Below are 25,004 nucleotides of genomic sequence, written 5' to 3'. Positions count from 1 at the left end.
TCAGCCAGCAGGCGGCCAGTGGATTTCGCTTGGAGAGGATTCCCCATCGTACTTACGTCGTGCATTAGGAGACAAGTGACGCATTGGCAGCGGCTGCCATCTTTGTATAGGAGGAGTTTGGAGGCAGATAGGGGCAGACAGTGCTCTGAGGCCGCCGCATCCCCACCGCCATGTCTGCCGAGAACCTGGAGCGCAAAGCACCGGAGGAGCACTCCACTGACGAGCAGAAGGTGAGCCGGGGGCGAGCGGCGGTAGTGTTGGCTGGTAGGAAGCAGATGAAGGGCTCTTATGGTGGGAAGAGGCAGAGTGCAAGAAGCATGACTCATATACAATGTGCTGTGTTGTTCGCCTGACCATGCAGCCTAGAGCCTGGCGACTGTGGAGTGGACAGCCCATGGAGGATCAGCCTTCAGCCCACCGCACCGACCAGTCATTCTGCCCATGTGAGGACTCGACTTCCATCACATACATCTGACCTCAGGGCAGGGGGACCTCCTTCCGGTCCTCTGGCGCCATCTGCTAACTCCAGCACCCCAGCTTTGGATGTCAGGGGCTTTCTGGGAGTCATCAGCACGTTTTGTGCTACCAATTCCTTCGGGTCCTCTGGGTGTGTGGGACCTATGGCAATCCCCCACCCCTCTCCCTCTTCAGATGATTCCTCATGCTCTTTTTTTAAATGATTAATTGATTGTAGCAAAGATATTATGTGCTCTCTTCAGATAGGTTGGTGAACCATACAGTACCTAGAAGGGACAAGACAGGTTTGCAGACAGGTTGTCATTTCCTAGAGTGACATTTCATTCATAATGTGTTTGTTGGGGAGGGATGTTCTTGGTCCTAAATCAGCATTGCTCAGTGTTCTCATGCTAGGTACACACCATTCAATTTTCTGGCAGATCGATGGGGCAAAACGATTTTTGACATGTTCAGTCAGCTCCTGATTGATACTGGGATCTACTTTGCGCAGTATTGAAGAGAAAATCAATTTAATTATCGATCAGGAGCTGATCAGACATGTCGAAATAATAGTTTCAACCTGTTAATCTGCCTGGGAATTAAATGGTGTGTACCTAGCATTGCTGAATGTACTATCTTTATGACAGTTTACTGAGTACCACCTATTGTAGAAAGTACACATTATACAGCAAGTATTAAGTACCAGGGCTGTGGAGTCAAGGAGTCGGAGCAATTTTGGGTACCTGGAGTCAGTGGTTTCATAAACTTTGGCGTCGGATGATTTTTGTACCAAATCCACAGCTTTGGTAAGTATTAGACTAAGGAGTCAGAACAATTTTGGGTACCTGGAGTTGAAGTCGGTGGTTTAAAAAGTCGGAGTCGGATGACCTTCTAAGCCCTTCTAAGTACTCTCTAATATGTTTTGTGGTGCTCTGCAATTGTATGTTCACTTTCCAAACATTGCAGTTTGCTCAAATTAACAAAACAAAACCCTCCGAAATGTTTTACATTTCATTTACCGGTACTTTCTTTAAGGCCTTGTTCACATCACACGCAGATGGCCATGAGATCGAAACACAAAGCTTGTAAATGGGTCAGTTGCGAGTTTTACAAAAAATGCTTGCAGCATGCGTTCGCACATGCAGTGTGCACATCAGAGAGTGCAGTATATGCACTTTTGATGTTCGTGTGTGTCTGCCTCCTACGCCCATTGCTGAAATACAGACAGCAACACGTGTAATGTGAACAAGGCCTACATTTCAAAACTCACTGCAACAAGTTGAAGTATTGCCTGAGCCCAACATAAGCACTGCTTGGAGTACGTGGAACATGTTATAAACTTAGGATGTTGATTGTGAAGTGTGGGTTTTCAACAGTATTTAGTAGGAAGATCATTTTCCAGACTTCAGATGTGGCTGAGTTCTGATTCTCCTGTGATTTCTGACTGCTTGATGAGGCTGGATAAACCCAGTCGCTGTGTTTTAGCTCCACCTAATCTGCAATATGCAAGAGGTTACTTGTCCCTGCAGCAAATTTATAGCAACCTCACCCTCTTTAATTTGCCTTGTTTTGCCACCGTGTACAGGGTAAATATGGGCCGATTATAGCAAGGTTTTAATTGGATTGATGGTCCTGCATTGTTAAGCTGCTAGATGGAGTCCCCTGTGATGCAACATGTATCTTGATTGATAATGTTCCTTAAAGTGGATCTGAACTCTTGCACAGGACAGAAGGAAAACGTAAAGAAATGCACCCTGTATGTATTTAGAGAGTTTAGCCTGTCTAATTTCCCTCTCATCTGTGACTAATCACAAATGCAATTTGATCTGTTAGCTGGTTGCCTCGGCAGAGCAGCTAATTGAAAACACGGAATATTAACCGTATGTCATGAAAGCAGGAAGTAAACACACCGAAGATTTATAGCAGGATTTGAATTGGCTGTTACAAATGTTTTTTTCTTTAAAGGTTACTACGCTGTTGCTTATCTTTTAGAGAGGAAGTTCTGAGTTCAGGTCCACTTTAATGTTTTTAAAATGTTGTATTTCAATTGAGGTTTTTACTGATGACATGATTCAGTGGCATTAAAGTGGACCCAAATTAAAAATACAAGATTTCAGAAATAAAATCTATCTTCTAAATTATATTAATAATAAATAGCAGCCTTTTTTCAGCTGCATGATGACAAATATAAAATATTTCACATTTATTGGAGGAACCCCTCCCTTCCTTTCATATTCCCGGGACAGAATCCGGCAGACTGGTGGAGGAGTTAAAAAAAACAAAACACAGGCTGCTACTGATGATGTCACAGGGGAGGTGATCTTAGCTTGTGTGAGATTTCATAGACAACGCCCCTGTGAGGGAGGTTAGCTGATGACACACACCCATTATCTAAAACCTCCTACTAAGCTCAGAAGTAATGGCTGCCACCTGTATACCCCTAGTTATGCAAAGAGAAGAGTGAAAAGTGTGCACTGAAATGCTCCTAGGCTTGAGGGAGTGTTTATTAATCTTTGTATGTGTCAGAGAGGGACAACTAAATATTTTGAAGAAAAAAAATGTTTGGTTTGGGTCCGCTTTAAATTTAAATATACAATATATCTCCACAAAACTCCCACAGAACAACCAATGTGCTTAAAATATATTGTTCTGAGTTCAGGTCAATTTTGAGGCCAGTTTTACACTTATCTTTTTGCGTTGCGGTGGTGATGCGATGCTCCTTCTGCATCCCACCGCAATGAAAAAAAGTTACCAACATATCACCCTGTGGCAGGCAGTGTGCGCCATACCCCCCCCCCCCCCCCCCCCCCGATGTACTGCCAGCTGGGCATGATGTACGTCATTGGGATTCCTGTTGGTCCTTGCTTGCGTGCTGCGACGCACCACCCACCACCTGCGCCGCCCATAGACTTGTATTACCCCAAGCACCGTGCATTAAGTGTTGCTTGCGGTAGTGCGCTGTTGCCCTTGCGTTGGATCGGCTACTTTGGGCGCACCACATAGGACTGCAATAATTGTGGAAGTCTTTCATTGCTTTTGTGGGCCTTTGCAGCAAAATAGGGTAACACAATGCAGGTTTAACCGGCATGTTCTAAAGGAGCCTAATGGCTGGTACACACCATGCAATGTCCCGCCAGATTTGGGTTCAAGTGATAATTTCCGACAGGTCCAATCTGATTTTCCAATCACTTCTGTACGCAATCACTCAGAAACACATTCCAACTGTTGGAAATTATCGATTCGACCCAAAAATCTGACAGGAAATGGCATGTTGTGTACCAGGCATTAGTCATTGGTTTGGTCTGGTAGACGCATGACAGAAACCTAGTACTGTCTTCTAAATAGGAAATGCCAAACTGGAGTGACAGTTGTCCTACGTCTGCAAAAGGATGGGGAAAATGCACCCATTTATACTGTATAGATGTGGGATATTTCAGAGATAATGTTAGCTATGCAAGGTAGCGCAGAAACTGTACTGATACTGTACTTGTGCTGCAAATTACAAATGGAGAACTGTTCTCATGGTTCCACGCAAGGTAAATCTGAACTGATTATTTTAGAAATGAATTGGTGGTTGAAACGTGTGCTATTTTAACATTGAGTTAAAGAAGTGTTTTGTGAAGCCTACCGTATATACTCGTGTATAAATGCAAAAAATGCACAGTGCTCAATATGCAGGGTTTGAATGCAAGAGTTTGCACAGCAAGCATAGGTGTCGCCAGTCAATGCATGTACAGTACTGATAGTATGCTTTGCTTACCACCTCTGTATAGCCTTGCTGATACTGTAGCGTTGCAGTGGTAAGTCAGATGACGGGCAATTCCTGGCAGCAGCCTAACCCTCTGGGGAGCGGCTGCCTAATCCCCCTGAAGAACCAGGCCATTTTACATGCGGGGAGGAGGGTGTGTGTTTGGGGGGGGGGGGGGTCAAGCAGCCGGATCCCCCCTGTAGATAGCTAGGCATGGTGTCCCCTGTATTACCAGGTTACCCTGTATTGCCAGCAGCCTTTACTCACCTCCCAGGCTCCAGCGATAAGCAGCTCTGGCCGGCATCCCCGCTCGCACTGCCGCTAAGTTGCGGCTTAATGACGTCATCAAGCCAGGGCCCGACACTTAAAGCATAGCGAGCGGGGATGCCGGCCAGAGCAGAGGGGATCGACGATCGCCAAGGGAATGTCAGGAAGGCGAGTCTCCGTCCTTCTTCCCCTCTGACCGCCGCTGCCAATAGTGATCACTACGATCGGCCAGCGATCGTAGTGATCAGGAGCCAATTACAATGGCTCCTGTTCAGTGTGGGGAGATTTCAGCTGTTATATGACAGCTTAACCTCCTGAGTGTTACGTGGCTCAGGAGGTTTTGCATTGTCCGTGCCCCCCGCGCTAATTTATTAGTTAAAATGTGTCCTTTAGATGCTAGCTAGTATTGTCTGCCAGCACCTCCGGAACCCCCCCGATCACACTCGCTGAGTACATTACCACGCTGGGATCCAGCGATCGAGCAGCCTGCCGCTCAGCTCCAGTGTTCACTATGGGGAGGATCGTACACGATGTCAGTGACATCATGTGCAGTCCCGATCCTCCCCATAGTGAGGACCAGAGCTGAGTGAGAGGCTGCTGGATCCCAGTGTGGTAATATATCCAGCGGACAATCTTTCGGGGGGGGGGGATTGCGGCCAATCGGGGGGGTGTTGGCAGACAATACTAGCTAGGGTAGTGCTAGCTAGTATCTAAAAGACACATTTTAAAGAGCACCTTAACTGAGAGGGATATGAATGTTTCCTTTTAAACAATACCAGTTACTTGTCAGTCCTGCTGATGTCTTTGGCTGCAGTAGTGGCTGAATCGGACACCTGAAACAAGCATGCAGCTAATCCAGTCTGACTTCAGTCAGAGCACCTGATCTGCATGCTTGTTGAGGGGCTGTGCCTAAAAGTATTAGAGACACAGGATCAGCAGGAGGGTCAGGCAACTGGTATTATTGTAAAAGGAAAAATCCATAACCTTCTCAGTTTAGGTTCCCTTTAACTAATGAATTCCGGCGGGTCCTGATCGGCAGCAAAACCTCTGCAGCGGCATGCTCGACAGTGTCGGGCATACCACTAAGGAGGTTAAGCTCCCCTCTCGGGTGCGCATGATCGCGTCGGGAGCGGAAATGACAGGTGGCGTAAATCCTACACCGCATCAGTTAGGCAGCCACAAGTGTAGCGTATGAATTAAGCTGCGTGGTCCCCACAAGGTTAAACAGGAAATGTAGTAGATGCAGCTTGTGGTCTTTAGCTCAAGCACCAGCCGGTGCTTTTGAGGTAATCCATGTGGGCCTGGAGTAGCATGCAGACTACAAGTGGCTGCCAGCCCAACCATGGCTCATTGATCTCTGACCATGCATGCACCTGCCCACTTTCCACTATAGCTGGTTACAGTATACCACAGGGGTCAAAAACAGGTTCACTATAACCCAAGTTCTGTTATATCTGGGCTTACTAGATCAGGCACCAGGGCTATGGAGTTGGTACAAAAATAATCCGTGTCCGCGTTGTGTCCCCCGGTAGCCCTGGGATCAGTGAAAGGGAACGTGGTTCCCGATCACCGATCCCTCTCCCCCGCAGAAAATCCGAAGCGCTCACCTGTGAGGCTTCAGTTCTTCTGCCCGGACAGATTTCTGCATCCCCCTTGTACTTCTCGCTAAGCGAGAAGTACAAGGAGGGTAAACAAAAATGAAGGTGGCCATCTTGTGGCCAAATAGTAAAACTACAGCTACACATTTTCTAAATTACAATTTACACACATTGCAACATTAAAAATTAACTGTTTATGTCCCACACCAAAATATTCCCCAAATAATTTTTTTTTAATGGAGGAAAAAAATTACAATAAAAAAAAAAAGACTTAAATAGTTACCTAAGGGTCTGAACTTTTTAAATATGCTTTTGAAGGGGGTATACTACAAACCTTTTTAAATTAGAAGCTTGTAAATAGTGATCGGTGCAAAACGGAAACAATGCACCTTTATTTCCAAATAAAATATTGGCGCCATACATTGTGATAGGGACAAAATTTAAATGGTATAATAACCGAGACATACGGGCAAATAAAATACATAGGTTTTCATTATGGAAGCTATAATGGCCGAAAACTGACAAATAATGAATTTGTTCCATTTTTTTTCTTATTAATCCTGTTAAAATGCATTTACGGAAAAGTGGCTCTCAGCAAAATGTACCACCCACAGAAAGCCTAATTAGTGGCGGAAAAAACAAGATATAGATCAATAAATTGTGATAAGTAGTGATAAAGTTATGAGCGAATGAATGGGAGGTGAAAATTGCTCCGATGCATAAGGTGAAAAATCCTCGCGGGCTGAAATGGTTAAACTACTTTTCCTGGTACCTTGGAATTTCCAATAAGGGGATTCTACTGTATATCCAAGTTTACTATAATGAGATTATACTGTATGTAAAGGAATGTGACAGTCAAAAGTATCCTGCTTTATGGGACAGCAAAATCACTGGGAACTGCACTTACAAGCTCTGCTCACCTCTCCAGAGTGCTCCACCAACATAGGCAGGAAACACAGGACATGTGCGTCTTCTGTTACCATGCTCCACCCTGTCAGTGTCTTTATTGTCCTTATTTGCCAGGGCTGTGGAGTCGGAGCCGTGGAGTCGGGCAATTTTGGGTGCCTGGAGTCGGGAAAAAATGCACCGACTCCGACTCCTAATGAATTTGTAACTGTAATTAAAATAGAAAATATGATAAAATGTTCTATTTCTCAGATAAGTCATTAAAAATAATGTATATATACAGTAATAGCTGTGCTTAGTCCACAAAAATGAAATAAACCAATCAAAATGAGTTACTTGTTCTGCTTCAATAAAGCAGTCCCCGTATTTTTAAGGTCAGATATACATATCTGATTGTGACTGTATATATGATGTGTACACAGGAATCTCATATATATATATATATATATATATATATATATATATATATATATATATATATATATATATATATATATATACTAAATAACATCTATGCTGTAAGAATAAAGCCTGATGTGTAGCTTTGTCACTAATACAGATGGTCAACGAGATGGAAATAATTCTGCATTGATGCTGGTTTATGCAAATGTATGCACTCCCTTTGCTGATGAAATCAAATAATTTGATATGTTATTAAAATTTGGTTTGGTGACTACAAATTAAAGGGTAACTGAGACGGATGAAAAGTAAAGTTTTATACATACCTGGAGCTTCCTCCAGCCCCCTTCAGGCTAATCAGTCCCTCGCTGTCCTCCACCACCCGGATCTTCTGCTATGAGTCCTGGTAATTCAGCCAGTCAGCGCTGTCCGGCCGCATGCCGTTCCCACAGCCAGGAGTGTTCTGCACCTGCGCAATAGTGCTGCACAGGTGTAGTATGCTCCTGGCGGCGGAGTGTGTGCATGCGCACTACGCCTGACTGGCTCAAGTACCTGGACTCATAGCAGAAGATCCGGGTGGTGGAGGAGGACAACGAGGGACTGATTATCCTGAAGGCGGCTGGAGGAAGCCCCAGGTATGTATAAAACTTTAATTTCATCTGTCTCAGGTTTACTTTGTTACACAGTAGTACTATACTCTACATATGCACTCCCCACAGAGCTGCAGGGAATCCACTGAGAATGCTGTCCACATTGAACACAGAGGTGTTGTCTGTTTACAATCTCCTCATTCCCCTGCAGAGTACCTGCACATCATTCTTACATGTTCCCACACTTACATTGCCTATGGCCTGATAGATGTTCTTTGTTCCGGTTTGTACCTTTTACAAGTACTCTTACCAAGGACTAGTTTTAGTCTAAAGGGAATAAATATAGTAGTCTACATATCCTTCTCACTTCAGTTGTCTTGAAAAATTCCTAAGCGTTAGCAGTTAAGAGACGAATTTCATGTTACATACTTTTAATCGACAAAATTGTAATATGCAAATTAGAGGAGTCGGAGTCGTGGAGTCGGTGGAATCCTAAACTGAGGAGTCGGTGGATTTTTGGACCGACTCCACAGCCCTGTTATTTGCAACCCTCTTTCTACAGTAATTGTGGGAATTGTAGTCCCTTTGCATTGCTCTATCTTGTTTCAGTGCCACATGGTAACATGTTGGGAGCCCTTAGGCCCCATTCACACTTAAAAGCGCAAAAAAAGTGCTTCTATAGCACTGAAACGCGATTTGCCGGGAAATTTCCTGAAAATGGTGCAGATTTCTAACAGAAATCGTTCAATTCAATCTTTTCCTAAAATAGTTTAGGCCTACGCCCAAGTAAGAACGGGCCCATAGGGTTTTATAGCACTAGCACTGGAGCATTTTGGTGAAATCGCTGGCAAAATGCTCTAGTGTGAATGGGGTCTTAGGGCTTTGATCTGCAGGGGCTACATGACAATCTTGCTGTAGCCTATACATTTGTGGCTGAATTGCTGTTCACAATAAACTGGCCTGGAGCACTGTCAAGTCACTAAACCATTGGTTAAAAGGTTAAACGCAGCACCAACTGAGCAGCTGTTTGAAAACCGCAAGCATTTCATTAGCTTTGAGGAGAATGGGTGCTTACTTTTAGTCATGAGCACGAGTTTAATTGGAATTCTGCATTGTAATTCGCAATTCTGATGCAAAATCGTAATGATAAATCGTAATTTCATATGTAAATGTAATCAGGTATCGTAATTTCTTAAGGAGTTAATAGCAAAGCCCCTGTACATTCTACCATCACCAAAATTGCTACATATGTTAAGGCATAAGGAACAAAAAGGAATTTTTAAAAAATGCCTAGTAGTTTTTGAGATTGATTTTGAAAATGCAAAGAATGGTTTTTATTTTCATCATTTTTCGGAGTTAAACGTTTTTCCTTTGCATTCTTTTCTCAAACTACAAGGTCTTTTCAAGAAAAAAAGTTCAACTTGTGCCCACCTTAATGGGATACTGAGCAGATTATAAAAACAGAATTGATACAACTGGGGCTTCCTCCAGCCCCACTGTAGGCCGCAAGGTCCTCCTGGCTCTTCTCCCGGTCCCGCTGGCGGCTCCGTTGATTGGTGACTTCAACCTGAAGTCTCCACTATGAGTCCCGCCTCAACACGCTTGCGTGAGAGTCCTGCGCATGCGCTGTTTAGAGTTAGATAACTGCATGCAGGGCTCTGACGCCAGGAGGACGCCGGAGGACCTTACGGCCTACGGTGGGCTGGAGGAAGCCCCAGGTAAGTACTAATGTTTGTTTTGTACCTGCTTAGTATCCCTTTAACAAATGTAGCAATTTTGTTATATAATACAATGTATATTACTTAGTGCTGTTGACAACAAAAAATCAGCATGTAATTGTGCGCAATTACAAATGTACTACGAAAAATCAATTGAATGTCCAAATTGTAATTATTACGTATGGCTGTAACTGGAAAATTGTTGCATGCATGGGTAGCTAAACTGTCCTTCAAAAAAGTCCACAACCCCAATTTTTTTTTTCTTGGGGGGGGGGGTTAGGGGTTGGGAGGGGGGTAGGGGGAGTCCTTCTCACCATTATGGGGCTTTTATTGATTTGTAAAGTGCCAACATTCCGTGGCATTGTACAAAGTAAGAAAGTCAAACCTGGGGTACATAATACCACTGTGACCACCATGGCCTTGCATTCTCTACTTTCTCTTTCAGGCTGCTCTAATTACCTACATTGTCATCCTTCCTCTTCCTCAACTTGCTGTCTTTTGGTGGTACCACACCTGTCTCCACAACAACTGTCCGTGTCAACTACCATATCATCTGGTTAGTTGGCTAGTACCTGATCCATCTGTTTATGGAAGTCCCACGGGATTTTAGCTCTGTCATTTTTCATGAGGATGTGTAGAATCTGCTGTGCAGTTGTTTCTGTACACTATTCCAGCTACTTTGTTTCTGGCATTCAGTGTATGCTGTTCCTGCCTGCGTCTTATTTCCTGCCACTTTGTGTTGGATTGCCCTCATTTCAGGTGATGTCTAGTGTGGTAGATCTTTGCTTTTATGGATTGGGTGCTTTAGTTTCTGTTCTTTTGCTGTGATTATCAGTTCCGCATTTCTTTTATTGAGCTCAGCTCTTTCCAGCAATCTAATTACACTATTCCCAACCTACCTACGTACCCAACATCCCGCCTGAGACTCGCTCTTACTCCGTTACAACTGCGTCACAGGACTCAACTGTCTAAGCACATGTTTTACTGTAAACCCCATTGCAGCATACCAACTCCCCCTAACACTGATCCAGCATTTCTGGGGCCCTCTTTTGCCACATCATACACCATCGCCATGCCCCTTGGTGGTCAGTGGCTGTAAGAGTCCCCAATTTAAGTCCCTTAAATTGAGGGGAGAGAGTGAGCAGTGTGACAACATGCCCACTTCTAGCAGTATGCAATGATGTGATGATGCTGCAGTGTTCTTTTCTAAGATAATGGACATGTGGGCCAGAGGCTCCAGAGTGAAGATATCATTGGGCCCTTTTAATTATAGGAGGGTGGTAAGTAAGGGGTAATAAAAAGAGCCTTAAAATTACAGTATAAAATATAGTTAGTAATGGAAACGTATTTTCTAGTGCGTTGTATTTGCACCCAGGGCTGTGGAGTCGGAGTCGGGGCAATTTTGGGTGCCTGGAGTTGGGAAAAAATGCTCCGACTCTTCCTAATGAATTTAAACTGTAATTAAAATAGAAAATGATACAATTTTCTATTTCTCAGATAATAGTCATCATAAATAATTTATACATACTGTAATAGCTGTGCTTAGTCCACAAAAATGAAATAAACCAATCAAAATGAGTTACTTGTGCTGCTTCAATAAAGCAGTCCCTGTATTTTTAAAGTCAGATATACACATCTGATTGTGACTGTATATATGATGTGTACACAGGAATCTCTTATGTATTAAATAATATCTATGCTGTAAGTAAAAAGCCTGATGTGTAGCCGTGTCACTAATAGAGATGGTCAATGAGATGGAAATAATTCTGCGTTGATTCTGATTTATGCAAATGTACGTTCTCTCTTTGCTCATGAAATCAAATAATTTGATATGTTGTTAAAATTTGGTTTGGTAACTACGAATTAAATAATACCTGAAAAGGATGAAAAGAAAAGTTTTATACATACTTGGGACTTCTTCCAGACCCCTTCAGGCTAATCAGTCCCTCGCTGTCCACCTCCACCACCTGGATCTTCTGCTATGAGTCCTGGTAATTCAGCCAGTCAGCGCAGTCCGGCCACATGTCGCTTCCACAGCCAGGAGCGTTCTGCACCTGCGCACTGCTGAGCCTCTGTGCCATATTATGGCAGCCTCGGCTCTTGGCCACTTTTGCACAGAGGAAAAAGCTGTACACAAGCGGTTACTGTGCAACATGGGCCACACTTGTACATGTATGGGAGCGCAGCCACGAGAACGTATTTGGCAAACTCTTGTTGAAGATATAAGGGTATAATATTTTGTAAGTTTTCAAAGTCTTCTATTGGGTAATTCCTCAGTTTTCTTAAAAGAGTTAATATTTACAGTGTTGACGCTTCTTCCTAAGGATTGACCACATCTTCTGAACGGAATTGAGACCTGGGGAGTTTCTTATGATTGGAGATCGCCAATGAGCTCAAAATAATTCCGAGTTGATGCTGAAAGATGAAGATTTTAAATTTCAAAAGTTGTTAGTTCGTTTGTTTTTGTTTTTAGTTTTTCAAATTGAATGATATAAAGTACAACATTTTCACCAGAAGAAACTGCCCAATAATCTGTAAAGATTATGCAAAATTTGCATAATCCTGGGTCAACTATGAATTATTTGCAACTCAATAACTATCCCTGGTTATGATCAGGGCTGTGGAGTCGGAACAATGTTTGGGTACCTGGAGTCAGTAGTTTCATAAACTGAGTGTGAGTGTAAGGATCCCTCCTGCCAGTTGCAGCAGAGCTGCAGCCGAGCAGTTTTAATATTTCTGCCTGCATTTGGTTGCTTGGTTTTGTTTGCAATTGCCGTGAGAGTCTTTGCTGTTTGCAAGCACACTGCAGTTCAGAGTAGCCCAGGATGTTGTCATGAATCCACCTATGGCTGGCTACAGTTGAACTGCAGTCAGACAGTCGTGAATTTCTTACATGCATGTTGTTGCATCATTTGGCATGCATTTGTAATGAGTTCCCTCCATTCCCAGACAGCTTGCAGCATCAGTGTAGCACAGGAGTGCATGATTATCGTTCAGCTGTGAGAATTTGCATGTCAGTTTCCATTGGCTGATGTCCACATAAAAGCCTGCGTCTCATTCCAGACCTTGCCTGACATAGCGTTCAGCTTACCTGAGTTGTCGCAGGGTGCATGCTGTAAAGTTGTATTTTGTATTGCCTTGCTTGGTGTTACCTTGCCTGCTTGGACGGTCACTGTTGGTGACTGGTAGTTATCTTGCTTGCTCTGTTCCTGAGGACGTGACTAAGGCAGCGGTTGCTATTAGTTACGCTCCAACCTGTTTGTCTTGTTTTTGTATCAGTGTTGATGTTTGCTACTGCTAGGCAAACATGCCCTCTGTCTGTCCCTGCTAGACCTATTTCCTATGTACGTAACTATAGGCTGCCGTTGCTATTAGTTACGCTCTTTCTTGTCTGTCTTGTTCAAGTCACTGTGGATGCTTGTTATCACTAGGGCAGCGATTAGACTTGCAAGCATTCCGTCTGTCTCTTGTCTGTCTTGTTACTCAGTCAGAGGCTCAGGTGGCGGTCGCCCTGAGCAACCATTGTATCTTGTTCGCTAACATCCAGTCTGTCTGTCTGTATGTATGTCTTATTACTCAGATCAGATGCTGTGTGGCGTCGCATTGAGCAACCACTGTCTTGTTTATTTGTGGCTGTATCGGAAGCAATCTTGTTCCCTTGTTCATTACTCCTGTGACAACCTGTGTAGCCTATTCCATCACCCAGCTATATAGTCTTGTCTGAAGGTTCTCTGGCTTTCTTGCCCTCAGCTACTGTATTCTGCACCACCAAGGCCTGGGTGTAACCGAAGTCAGGCAGGTATTGCTCTTCACCTCCCGTTCAAGCAGGGGGCGCCACATAGGGTGAAGAATGTGGTGGTAGATTGGGGCAACAGCAGCTGAAAAGAAAGCAATTTGCCAGGCATTGCAGCGAATTGGAGTCAGATTAGTTTTGTACCTACTCCATAGCCCTGATCATGATGAAACATATACAGATCACTTCTATATCTTAAGCAAATTGATTCACGCCATGGCGTCCCTGTAATGATCTCTGTGCATCCCTTCGAGTTGTGGTGGACCATTTTGGAGATAATCTAATGCAAATCTTTTGACATACACGTAACCCACTGAGTATGTCAAATTGATCCTTTGGATTTTACATAGACAATGAGACCATTTGATCACTATTGTTTGCCAATCTCTGTTGTTCCCCCTTGGAAAAGGAACTTGGTAATTCAGGAAAGTACTAATTTACACTTATTTACCTAGCCAACTGAAGAATTAGGTTCCATATTGATCTATGGACCTATAAGGGTTTATTTATTGGCTATTTACCGGCTAAACTCCTAAAGAAGTGGCGTTTACCTTCACAAAATGCATCAAGCCATGTGCTCGGCCTGGTAGTTCATTGTATAAGTTTGCAAATATATTAGTCTGTGGACTGATTAACCTCCCTGGCGGTACGCAGTTTCAGAGGCTGCGTCCGCACAGGGATTTTTTTTTTTTTTTTTTATAAAATGTATATTATATGCTTTGGCACTTTGCTAGCTAACTATGCCCCCCACGCCCCACCAGACCTAACTAAACCCTCCGATCACCGCCGGTATTATTTACCTTCCCGCGAGAGCCGCAGCTTCCCCATTCAGCTTCACTCGTCGCTATGGCGACTATCGGACATGACTTAATTGACGTCATGCGCAGTCCCGATCCTCCCCATAGCAAAGCCTGGAGCTAATTGGGAGGCTGCACCATCGTGGGATCCCTGGGGATACGTAATATGGCGGCACAGCTGGGGCTTACCGCCAGGGAGGTTAATTTGAGAATGTGTCCTTGGGCCACATGATGCGATACTTATCTTGCCCTAAAAAACCTCAAATTCTTACTGATTTATGTAATCCTATACAATAAAACCTAACTGTCCCTGCATCATCCTCTTTCCCTGTCTGTGGTTTTTTTGTAATGCGCATGTGTGCAGTACAGTGAACCATTGGGACAGGAGGACAGGCCAGGGAGCAGGGCGGACGGGCGGGTGTGCACGCACTGACTTTCGGCAGTGGTGCGTGAAGAGACCTAGAGCCCGTTTTTAAACGGGCTTAGGTCGACTAGTTGTATATAATTATGAGCAGTATAATCTTGGTTCCTTTTTTAGGATATCATCTATTCGTATTGTTGCTGCTTAATGTTTTTTAATTTAAAAATGGAGGTTGGCATATGTCAGTGGTATTAAAATTCAATATACAATATATCTCCACAAAACTCCTACAGACTGACCAATTTGCTTACAGTACGTCACCCCTAAATATTGTCTGTAACCTTAAAGAGACTCTGTAACATTAAAAACATCCCCTGGGGGGTACTCACCTCGGGTGGGGGAAGCCTCCGGATCCTAATGAGGCTTCCCACGCCGTCCTCTGTCCCACGGGGGTCTCTCCGCAGCCCTCCGAACAGCCGGCGACTGTGCCGACTGTCATTTCAATATTTACCTTTGCTGGCTCCAGCGGGGGCGCTGTGGCGGCTTTCCATTCCGAACTACACGGAAATACCCGATCTCATTCGGGTCCGCTCTACTGCGCAGGCGCAGGAGACTTGCGCCTGCGCAGTAGAGCGGACCCGACGGCGATCGGGTATTTCCGTGTAGTTCGGAATGGAAAGCCGTCAGAGCGCCTGCGCAGGAGCCAGGAAGGTAAATAATGACGTCACCGCTGCCCGGACTCCACGGAGGGCTGCAGCGAGACCCCTGACGGATGGAGGACGGCGTGGGAAGCCTCATTAGGATCCGGAGGCTTCCCCCACCCGAGGTGAGTACCCCCCAGGGGATATTTTTATGTTACAGTTCCTCTTTAACTAATGTACAGCGCTGCATAATATGTTGGAGCTTTATAAATACAATAAATAAAATATTGAATGGAAGGCGCAGAAAACGATAAAAATATACATACTATTACATACTTTCTTTGGGGTGTGAGTAATAGTAAGCTGCACCCCCTCTCACCCTCCAAAAGCTCCCATAATCTCCTCCAAGCGTCTTCAACTTTGGTGTTACATGAGCTCACCATATGGCTGAAGCCAAAGCAGCTCCCAGCACTTCCATCCATTGAAACAGTCTTGGTTCCCAATTCAGGAACCCCAGCTGATTAGTCCAGTTTTATTAGACTGAGGCACTTCACCAAATACAACATAAAGGGCATTGCACATATGTTTTAATGAGCTCATAAAACAGCATCCAGGTACGAGTGTATAGCGGGTTAGTATGACATGACTTGTGGATTCAGGATTATACAATGTGAGTTAACTGATTCGCTGTTTTAACCTCCAGATTTTTTTTTTTTTTTATAGGAAATGGATGATAAGGTAATAAGTCCAGAGAAAGTAGAAGAGGCCAAATTAAAAGCAAGGTATCCTCATCTGGGTCCTAAACCAGGTGGTTCAGATTTTCTGAGGAAGCGACTTCAGAAAGGAGTAAGTGTCTCTTAACCGAGATTGAACAGTTCTAATGGTTCAGGAGAGTTTGTCAAAAGTATTTTCTTTTTCATGGAAATGCATATTGCCAGGCAGGAAGTATCCATGCTTGCCACAGAACCTGAAAGAGAAGTTATAGTTTAACACACATTATTCTAGCCAGAAGGAAAACAGGTTTGGAAACTGTGCAAAGTAAAGCAACTGAGTAAGAATACTTCAAATGTGATAGTTATCAGAGAACCTGTGTGTGCCTTTCCATATTGCTGATGCTTACATAATACTACTAAAAGAAAAGACGGTAGATGTTCTCTTTTTGTATTTTAGGAATACAAAAAGATATTAGCAGAACACAAAAACAAAAGTATCAATTTGAATGCCCTGAGTTGCCCTGGATAACAGAGCCTTCACAGACATTACTGAGTGTTTAGGATGATTTGCAGAGTCTTACATACAGAGTGGCCCAGACATTCCTTTTAGTATGTTTCTTGGTTGTGGCAGGAAATTCATCGCCCAGAAGAAACCAACATAAGGAGAACATAACCTTCACACAAACCAGGGGATAACCTAACCTGACCTCTTTGGTGTCCTGGGTGCACTTGTAACGCAGGACACTGAAGTTGTAAAGCAAGAGGAGTGCTAACACTTAGTAATTGTACTACCCTAAATGTGACCATGCGCAATACAGTCTTCCTTCTGAAACCTTTCCTATTAAAGAAGAAATCTAGAGTTTTCCTTTAAACATTATTAATTGCACGTTTTGACCAGTCTTTAAAGGGGTTCTTTCGCGAAAAAAGTAGGCAGTTAAAAATGTGACAGATGACAGGTTTTGGGCCAGTCTATCTTTTTAAGGGGGATTCTCAGGGCTTTCTTTGTTTTCAACAGCATTTCCTGAACAGCAGTTTAACTGTCAAAATAGCAAGATACCAGCCGGCCTCCCTAATCACTTGCACACTATTATGTCAGTTAAATTTTTCAACTGTTGTTCAGGAAATGCTGTTGAAAACAAAGAAAGCCCTGAGAATCCCCCTTAAAAAGATGGACTGGCCCAAAACCTGTCATCTGTCACATTTTTTAACTGCCTACTTTTTTCGCGAAAGAACTCCTTTAAAAAGGAACGGTTGCGAAAATCTTAAAATTTAAAACGCATACAAATAAGTACATTTCTCTTAGGGTAAAATGAGCCATATATTACTTTTCTCCTATGTTGCTGTCACTTACAGTAAATAAAAATCTGGCATTACTGACAGATTTTGGGCTAGCCCGTCTTCTCATAGGGGGGTTCTCTGGGTTTTCTTTATTTTTAAAAGCACTTAGTGTGTGGCAGTTGCTCCTTCCAACTCCCAGAATAGTGTGCAGGGAGCAGGGAGGCTGTCCAGCATCTTTGTATTAATTATTTTCAGGGAATGTCTTTTTTATAAAGAATAAAGGCCATGCTGAGAATCCCCTATGGAGAGATGGACTAGCCCAAAATCTGTCAGTAATGTTAGATTTCTACTACCTACTGTAAGTGACAGCAATGTATGGCTCATTTTACTCTGGGAGAAATGTACTTATTTGTATTTGTTTTTAAATTTTAAGATTTTTGCAACCGTTCCAACATGTCAGGAGATGAACTGTGACACAGATTTACATCACAGCTTGGATTGTAGTGCTCTTTTTAACCACAGCATGGTGCTAATCTGCCGATCGTTAGCATAGTAAGAGCCCTTCCACACTGAAAATCGTGGTGCCCTGCGATAGGAATTTTCACTTGTTTTTGAGCATGCGTTTCACTGCGATTGCTGTGGCGCGATCTGCGGTTGCAATCCCCAATATAAATCTGTGGGAAGTTTATGAAATTACAGAGCGCAAAGCAAATCTTGCAGCGTTTGCACTATGATTTGCATGCGTTCCCATTCATTTAACCTAACCGCAAACTCAGGTAAACAGCTGTTTGCAATTTGGGTTGAGAACACATTGCACCACTCTGTACAGCACACTGCGATTTATTCTTCATGGAGCCCTTAAAGGGAACTAGGCACTCTTTCTTTCACTGGAATCTCTCCTGGCATAGAAGCTGCCATGTTCCACCTTCTGAGATGCAATCTTGACACATTCACTCTAGACAATCTGAAGAAACTGTCCTAATTACCCACCCCCCTCTGATTAAAAAGTATTGTTTACTTCTTGGTAATGACAACAATTAGCTTCCGTAAATCTCTGCGGCCGGGGATGGACGGGCAGGCCTGCTGAAGTAGGCTAATAAAACTTAATTGCTAAACTCTCTGAATGTAAGATGGAAGTTTTATTTTAATAACGAGACCTATTGTTGGCATGCATTTTTTCATGTGCTATTGAGATGCCCTGGGTGCTAAAAAAAAAATTGAGCTCTGTTCACTTTAACCACTTAGGTCTATCTTTACGGATATATCCATCCAGATAGCCTGCCCTGCTGCTGCTGCACCGGGCGCGTGCTCCCGCCGACTTCCGTTAGCCCCGAGATCAATGAATGGGAACATGGTTCCCATTCATTGATCGAAGTCCCCGGCAGAAACACTGACTGCCTCTTATCAGAGGCCGTGGCCTTTAAGTAGTCTCATGTGAGTATAGTAGGAACGGTGAATAAACTTCAGAGAGCAGCTTATCCCTTGCTGAAACACAAGTTCCTGTACAAGCCGCCAGTCCCTCCTCCCAACTTTCAGCTGTCAACTCCGGGATATCCTTTTTTTTCCACGCGTACGGATTTCTCCGTCCCTTTTTTCCCCTCTAAAAAACCAGGGACGGAGAAATCCGTACCTTCCGCGCTACCGCCGCTGTCCACGCTCCCGCCGCTCGTGCACGCGTACCCGCCGCTCGTGCACGCCGCCGCCCGTGCACGCCGCCGCCCGCTCGCCCGGAGATCAATGAACGGGAAAATCCATTCCCGTTAGTTGATCTAAGCCCCCGCAATGATCTGCTGCTTCTTTCAGAAACAGCGAGATCATTGTAAGTCTCCCAGCCTCCTACTGCTTCCTGTAAGCGTCCTTACGGACGCTTACAGGTCGCATGTAAACAAACACTCTTGTGGCCAAATAGTAAACTACACCCTAAAAGCATTTTACATATACAAACATTACATTTACACAATAAATTAACTCATTACCTCCCACACTCCTCAATTTTATTTTTTTTTGTAATTAAAAAAAAAAAAAAAAAAAAATACAATAAAAAAAAAACCATAAATTAGGGACTGAATTTTTTAAAAATTTATGTCAAGAGGGTATAACACAGTTACTTTATAAACTGCGGGCTTGTTATTAGGGATGGATGCAAAACTGAAAAAAATGCACCTTTATTTCCAAATAAAATATTGTCGCCAAACATTGTGATAGGGACATAATTTAAATGGTTTTATAACCGGGACAAATGGGTTAATACATTTCATGGGTTTTAATTACAGTAGCATGCTTTATTTAAAAACTATAATGGCCGAAAACTGAAAAAAAAAAATTTCCCACATTTTTTCCTATTTCCCCATTAAAACACATTTAGAATAAAATAATTCTTGGCATAATGTCCCACCTAAAGAAAGCCTAATTGGTGGCGAAAAAAACAAGATATAGTTCATTTCATTGGGATAAGTAATAATAAAGTTATAGACGAATGAATGGAAGGAGCGCTGAAAGGTGAAAATTGCTCTGGTGGTCAGGGGGTAAAACCCCTCAGTGGTGAAGTGGTTAAATATCTTTTAGTCAAGGTGTCTGTAAATACAGGAAGGTGACTTAGGTACATTTTCTACAATATTCTCTTCCACCGAGAATGACCATGTAAATTCAGGATATGGTTTACTAGTTTAGGCTTGAAAGGCATGTTGCCATTGGAGGTAGAGGAAGAATGTGTATATCCATGAAGTGGTCAAACACAAGTAATTGTCCTCCACTATAGTGTATATCCTGACGCCAAATTATGCCTTTGTCTGCCGAGACCCTGGGATCGTGTAAAGTCTTGAAGTGTGGGAGTCTGGGATGGGGTAAAAAGAGAAAACCGATCCCTGTCTGTTGCGTTTCCCACAATGCAAATACTAGAATGCCATATGTTTGATTTTAAAGGACTTACGAGCCCAAACAGCTAAAAAAAGATACGTACCTTATTCAGTTTTAAATGCACGGAGGACGCCGTCCGCGCCCTCCGTGCAGTTCCGCCGGGTCCCCGCAGTCTGATCGCCCCCCGTGCCGCTCCCGACCCCACGGACGGGGTCGGGCTCCCCTTCCTCTCCTAAGATGGCCGCCGGCCGCGGCTGCGCAGTCCGCATACGCGTTAGTGCGGCTGCGCAGCTCTAGGGCCCTCCCCCCGATCCACGCACAGTAGCGTGGATCGAGGGGGGAGGCCCTAGAGCTGCGCAGCCGCACTAACGCGTATGCGGACTGCGCGGCCGGCTCCGGCGGCCATCTTAGGAGAGGAAGGGGAGCCCGACCCCGTCCGTGGGGTCGGGAGCGGCACGGGGGGCGATCAGACTGCGGGGACCCGGCGGAACAGCACGGAGGGCGCGGACGGCGTCCTCCGTGCATTTAAAACTGAATAAGGTACGTATCTTTTTTTAGCTGTTTGGGCTCGTAAGTCCTTTAAGTGCAGCACATGCTACCACAGACTAGCAAATCTGTACTGCCGTATATGGATGTATAGTAACAGTATCTTTTCTTACAGCAAAAATATTTTGACTCTGGTGACTACAACATGGCTAAAGCAAAAATGAAGAACAAGCAACTTCCAGCTGCTGCTCCAGATAAGGCAGAAGTTACGGGAGACCATATTCCTACGCCACAGGATCTTCCACAGAGGAAACCTTCCCTCGTCGCTAGCAAGCTAGCTGGTTGATGAGGCAATGTGTCTGCATGAAAGCCGCCTCATTCCCATCTCTTCCTTTCTAACCTTCTGTTTACTCTCTGCTACTTTTTCTCCTCTTCCTCCTCCTCTTCCCTGTACTCTAAAATAGTCAGTCTGACAGCCTAGCCGGCAATAGTATAGTGCAAGCTGCTGTCTTGAGTGTAGGATGAAGTTCTATAGTATCAGATTAGTACTCAAAACCAATGCACTGAAAAAAAAACAGAGCTGTTTTTGGTATAGCAATGTAAAGAAATTTACTTGAAAACAAATATTACAAATGTACATAATGCCTATTTCCTATAAGTATGGCACTTCGGTGGGTTTTACAATTTTAATGTGTTTTCTTTATTCACTTGATTTCTCTTTATACTGTAATATGGTTTTCTTTTATGTATCTTTTTTTTTTTTTTTTTTTTGAAGTTTCAGATCACTTTTTTTGTTTGTTTGTTTTTGAAGCAAGGTTGTCAATTTGAAGTGGGTTCTAAAAGTTATTTTCATTTTTTTTTTCTCCCCCTTCGTTCTGTATTTTGCCCTTTTAACGTGAATGGCCTTAAACCTTTCTCAGCTTTAACGTAGGATTTGACTTGGGCAATATTTGCTCACACTGCTGTAAGCTTTCGTGATCCTGGACACAATGAAAGTGGCCCCGTTGAAGCTGGTATCTCTTCTGGTGAATAGTGTAGAACCGTCTGCTGAAGATTTGGATGATGTGCGCATGTGCATAGACTGTTCAATTCACTTTTGTGCCATTTTGTAAATACAATAGTTTTGCACAACCTTTTTGCAAATCTACTAATTTTTACAGTTTACAAGATCTATATGTAGAGCTGTTGCATATCTTAGCTTCCTTAAATTCCCACCAGTGTTTAGTTTGTCAGGTTCATGACAACCATTGATGATTCATGTCAGGTGACATTTACAGCTTCGACAGGTTTTCCTTAAAGTGAACCCTATACTTTCTTGCATGTAATGAAGTAAACTTAGATTTGTGAAACAAGAATGTTTGTTTAAATTTCAGGGGGACTTAGGTACAGGGTACGTGCTAGTTAATGGGCACAAAAAAGAACAGAGCACTGTGCAGTTGTATTTAAAAGTGAACGACTCCCAAAGTTCTATTATGCTGTAGATGAAATCTAAAACCAACTTCTTTTGCCAATGAGTTTAATAAGTTGGATGCATGTAGAGATATACTTAATGGTAATATGGCCATGCTTACCATTGTGTTCTAATTTTGTGCCCTGCATGTGCCTTCCTCGGTGTATGTGAGAATGATGGTTGGTTTCTATGAAGTGTTTTTTCCTGCGTCTGTCAATTTTACATAGCTGATTTGCAGCTGAAACATGAAATATAGTAACTAACAAAACCCTTCCCACTCATGAGGCCCTGTGCTACAGCTTTACTTTGCCACAGATCTAATTTGCAATAGCATGAATAGAGAGTGACAGTTGGCATTTGGAGCAGCTGAGTGAGGTGGCATGGAGGCGGGTATCATTCCTGTCTTAGGCCTCAGTCTCACTTCATAAACATAAGAGAAAAGGCAATTTTAGAGAAATGAAGATTACTTAGTCAGGCATGGAGCAGTCATAAGAAGCATGAGTATGAGTGTAATAATCATTGAAGGGTAAACCAGTGCTGGAGCCCTGGACGTGGACCCTGCTGGTTGCACACTTATTACACTACTTCTTTGTTGTTTACCAATAGATAATGTAGTCCATAATTTACAGACTCTTTAAGGCCTCGTTCACATCAATTAGCACAGATGGCTGTGCGTTTGGAACGCAACATGTATGATTGCGCACCATCTGCACTATGCGCTGATGATCCCATTCACTACAGCGAATGGGTCACCGTTGCTATTCTTGAAAAATGCATGCAGCAGTGCGATTGCATATCGCACTACTACGCAGCGCATATGATGTAAACTGTTGAAGGGCTGTCTATGCCGATCTTGCATGTCGCACATCATATGCACACGGCAGCACGTATAGTCTGAAAGAGGCCTTAGAATTCTATAGTCAACAGGCTAGTAATAGCAGCCATTGAGGAAGTAAAAGTGCCAGGAGTGACTGCTTTGATTTCCTGCAGTGGGATTCAAGTGCTAGCCTTCTCTTTGGGGAGTATGACGCTCGTACACAAACTTCCACCCATGCCTTGTATTGTGTTAGCTGGAGTTCTGATAAAACGTTTCCCTGCCTTAATGTACTGGGCTTTATTAAGTAAGGTGAGGAATATTTGTTCAGCCAAGCTTAACATTATCCTTCACTGTTATTGTTTATCAGCATGTCACTGCATCTAGGAAATGGCAGAATACTTTGACATCAGGAGTGCAGCAAAGTTTAAATACAATTTTGGTTTACTTCATTACATGTTTGAAAGTGAAAGGTTTATGTTAATTTTACAAAGATGCAAACCTTCCTTGACATTAGAACTGGAATCCTGTTAGACTGAAGGCCTATCTAGCTGCTATGGAAATCTCATGAAAACCCAACTTCAGGAAGGTTTTTTTCATTTTATTTTAATCTTTGGTAATGTGGAAAGGGGATACAACATTCTGTCTGTACACCTCACCTGGGAGTATTGTACTTTTACAGAAAGAGAGAAAATCTGTACTGCATTATTCAGCAGCAGCAACACACAAAACCCCCATTAGTAGAGTTAGAACTTCTCAGATCTTGGAAAATTCTGAGTTCATAATAAAGCTAAGGAGCTCCATGATTGGGATAGGAGTGATGGAAGATCTCCTTAATGGTATATGTTCTAACCTCTTTCTGCACTATCTCATACAATAAAATGTAGGCGTGATCATCCTGTATGGGAACACTTTTCTGAATGATTCGGAACAGAAGAAGACTTTGAGCACTGTTGAATGTGACAAAGGTTAACTTTGCCACCTTTTGTGTCTCAGATCTGGAGGGAAGAAGTAGGTAGAGAGCTGAAACTCATCATGGAGAGCAGCGACACACACACACACACACACACACACACACACACACACACACACACACACACACACACACACACACACACACACACACACACACACACACACACACACACACACACACACACACACACACACACACACACACACACACACACACACCTGTTTTGTTCCGCATCATTTGGGATATGGTACAATTATCCCTAATAAAATATTCCTGAAGTAGAGGTTTACTGGTGGTAAAGAAATTATCCTTTTTACATAGGTCAGACTCATCTTTGTAACATCAGTCACCACCTGTGAGCATAGTGTATACTGCATGCATTTCCCCTGACTTCCTTCAGTGGTCCTGCATGCCACAGTTGTCTGCATGTGTCGGTTTGTGATAGAAAAGGATATTTGCAGGACTGTAGCACTTCCTAGGCCAGTAAAGGATGACCTTCATTACTACAGACATTGCTAATCTACAACTTTGCTGATGTGCAGCTTCAAAAAAAAATCAGTAAGCAGCAGTGGATTTTCCCTCTGCTGCAGCTGCCTACAGAGGTTGTGCACATTGTCTCTTGTGAACAATGAGTTTGGAACAGGGTTGTGACCAGCATATATAATGCTCAGTGTGGATGTACATTTGGGACACATAATATTTAAGAAATAAAAACAATTAGTAATTTATGGAAGAAATCTATGGTTTGTTTCTCTGCTAAACCCTTGGGGTATATATTACTGTGCTTATTGGTGTCCTGCAGTTGTCAACTGGTATCAACACTAAAATGTAGTTTGTTGTATAAGATCTCCAAATATGCTGGATATACTGAACATTTATGAATATTGTTAATAAAGACTGCAACTGTACTGTGTCCGTTTTTGTCTAGTTTTGATGTTTCTCAAATTGTTTTAAAAGAGCGGTACTTATCCGTTAGCCGGGCGCATCCGGCAGGTGGCGCTAATTACGGTACTATTCCTCCTCCAGGCCGACATGGATAGTAGGGAAAGATGTAACTCTGGTGGAATTTTGTCGCCACCTGCCGGATGCGCCCGGCTAACGGATAAGTACCAAAAGAGCTAACCAGATCCTCATTGTGTAATAGTTTTACATACTTG

At 43.2% G+C, this 25,004-nt stretch overlaps 1 protein-coding gene across 1 annotated transcript; it reads left to right on the top strand.

Annotated features, from left to right (window-relative positions):
- The first annotated feature begins 12 nt into the window (after window positions 1-12).
- Window positions 13-24,760, top strand: ARPP19 (cAMP regulated phosphoprotein 19). The gene is made up of 3 exons (XM_068275470.1): window positions 13-230; window positions 15,998-16,120; window positions 20,783-24,760. Exons 1-3 carry the CDS (start codon window positions 171-173, stop codon window positions 20,951-20,953), a joined length of 354 nt encoding a protein of 117 aa, XP_068131571.1. The 5' UTR covers window positions 13-170; the 3' UTR covers window positions 20,954-24,760.
- The last annotated feature ends 244 nt before the right edge of the window (window positions 24,761-25,004 follow it).

The sequence above is a fragment of the Hyperolius riggenbachi genome, chromosome 3 (genome assembly GCF_040937935.1).
Source record: "Hyperolius riggenbachi isolate aHypRig1 chromosome 3, aHypRig1.pri, whole genome shotgun sequence".
Lineage (NCBI taxonomy): Eukaryota > Metazoa > Chordata > Amphibia > Anura > Hyperoliidae > Hyperolius > Hyperolius riggenbachi.
The sequence above is the reverse complement of the archived record's forward strand: the minus strand, read 5'-3'. Positions and strand labels throughout refer to the sequence as shown.

Bases quoted from the DNA above. Each gene is read 5' to 3' on its own strand.
- ARPP19 (XM_068275470.1), top strand. From the start codon at position 171: ATGTCTGCCGAGAACCTGGAGCGCAAAGCACCGGAGGAGCACTCCACT. The intron at 231-15,997 runs GTGAGCCGGGGG...TTTTTTTTATAG, and splicing joins ACTCCACTGACGAGCAGAAG to GAAATGGATGATAAGGTAAT. The intron at 16,121-20,782 runs GTAAGTGTCTCT...CTTTTCTTACAG, and splicing joins GGAAGCGACTTCAGAAAGGA to CAAAAATATTTTGACTCTGG.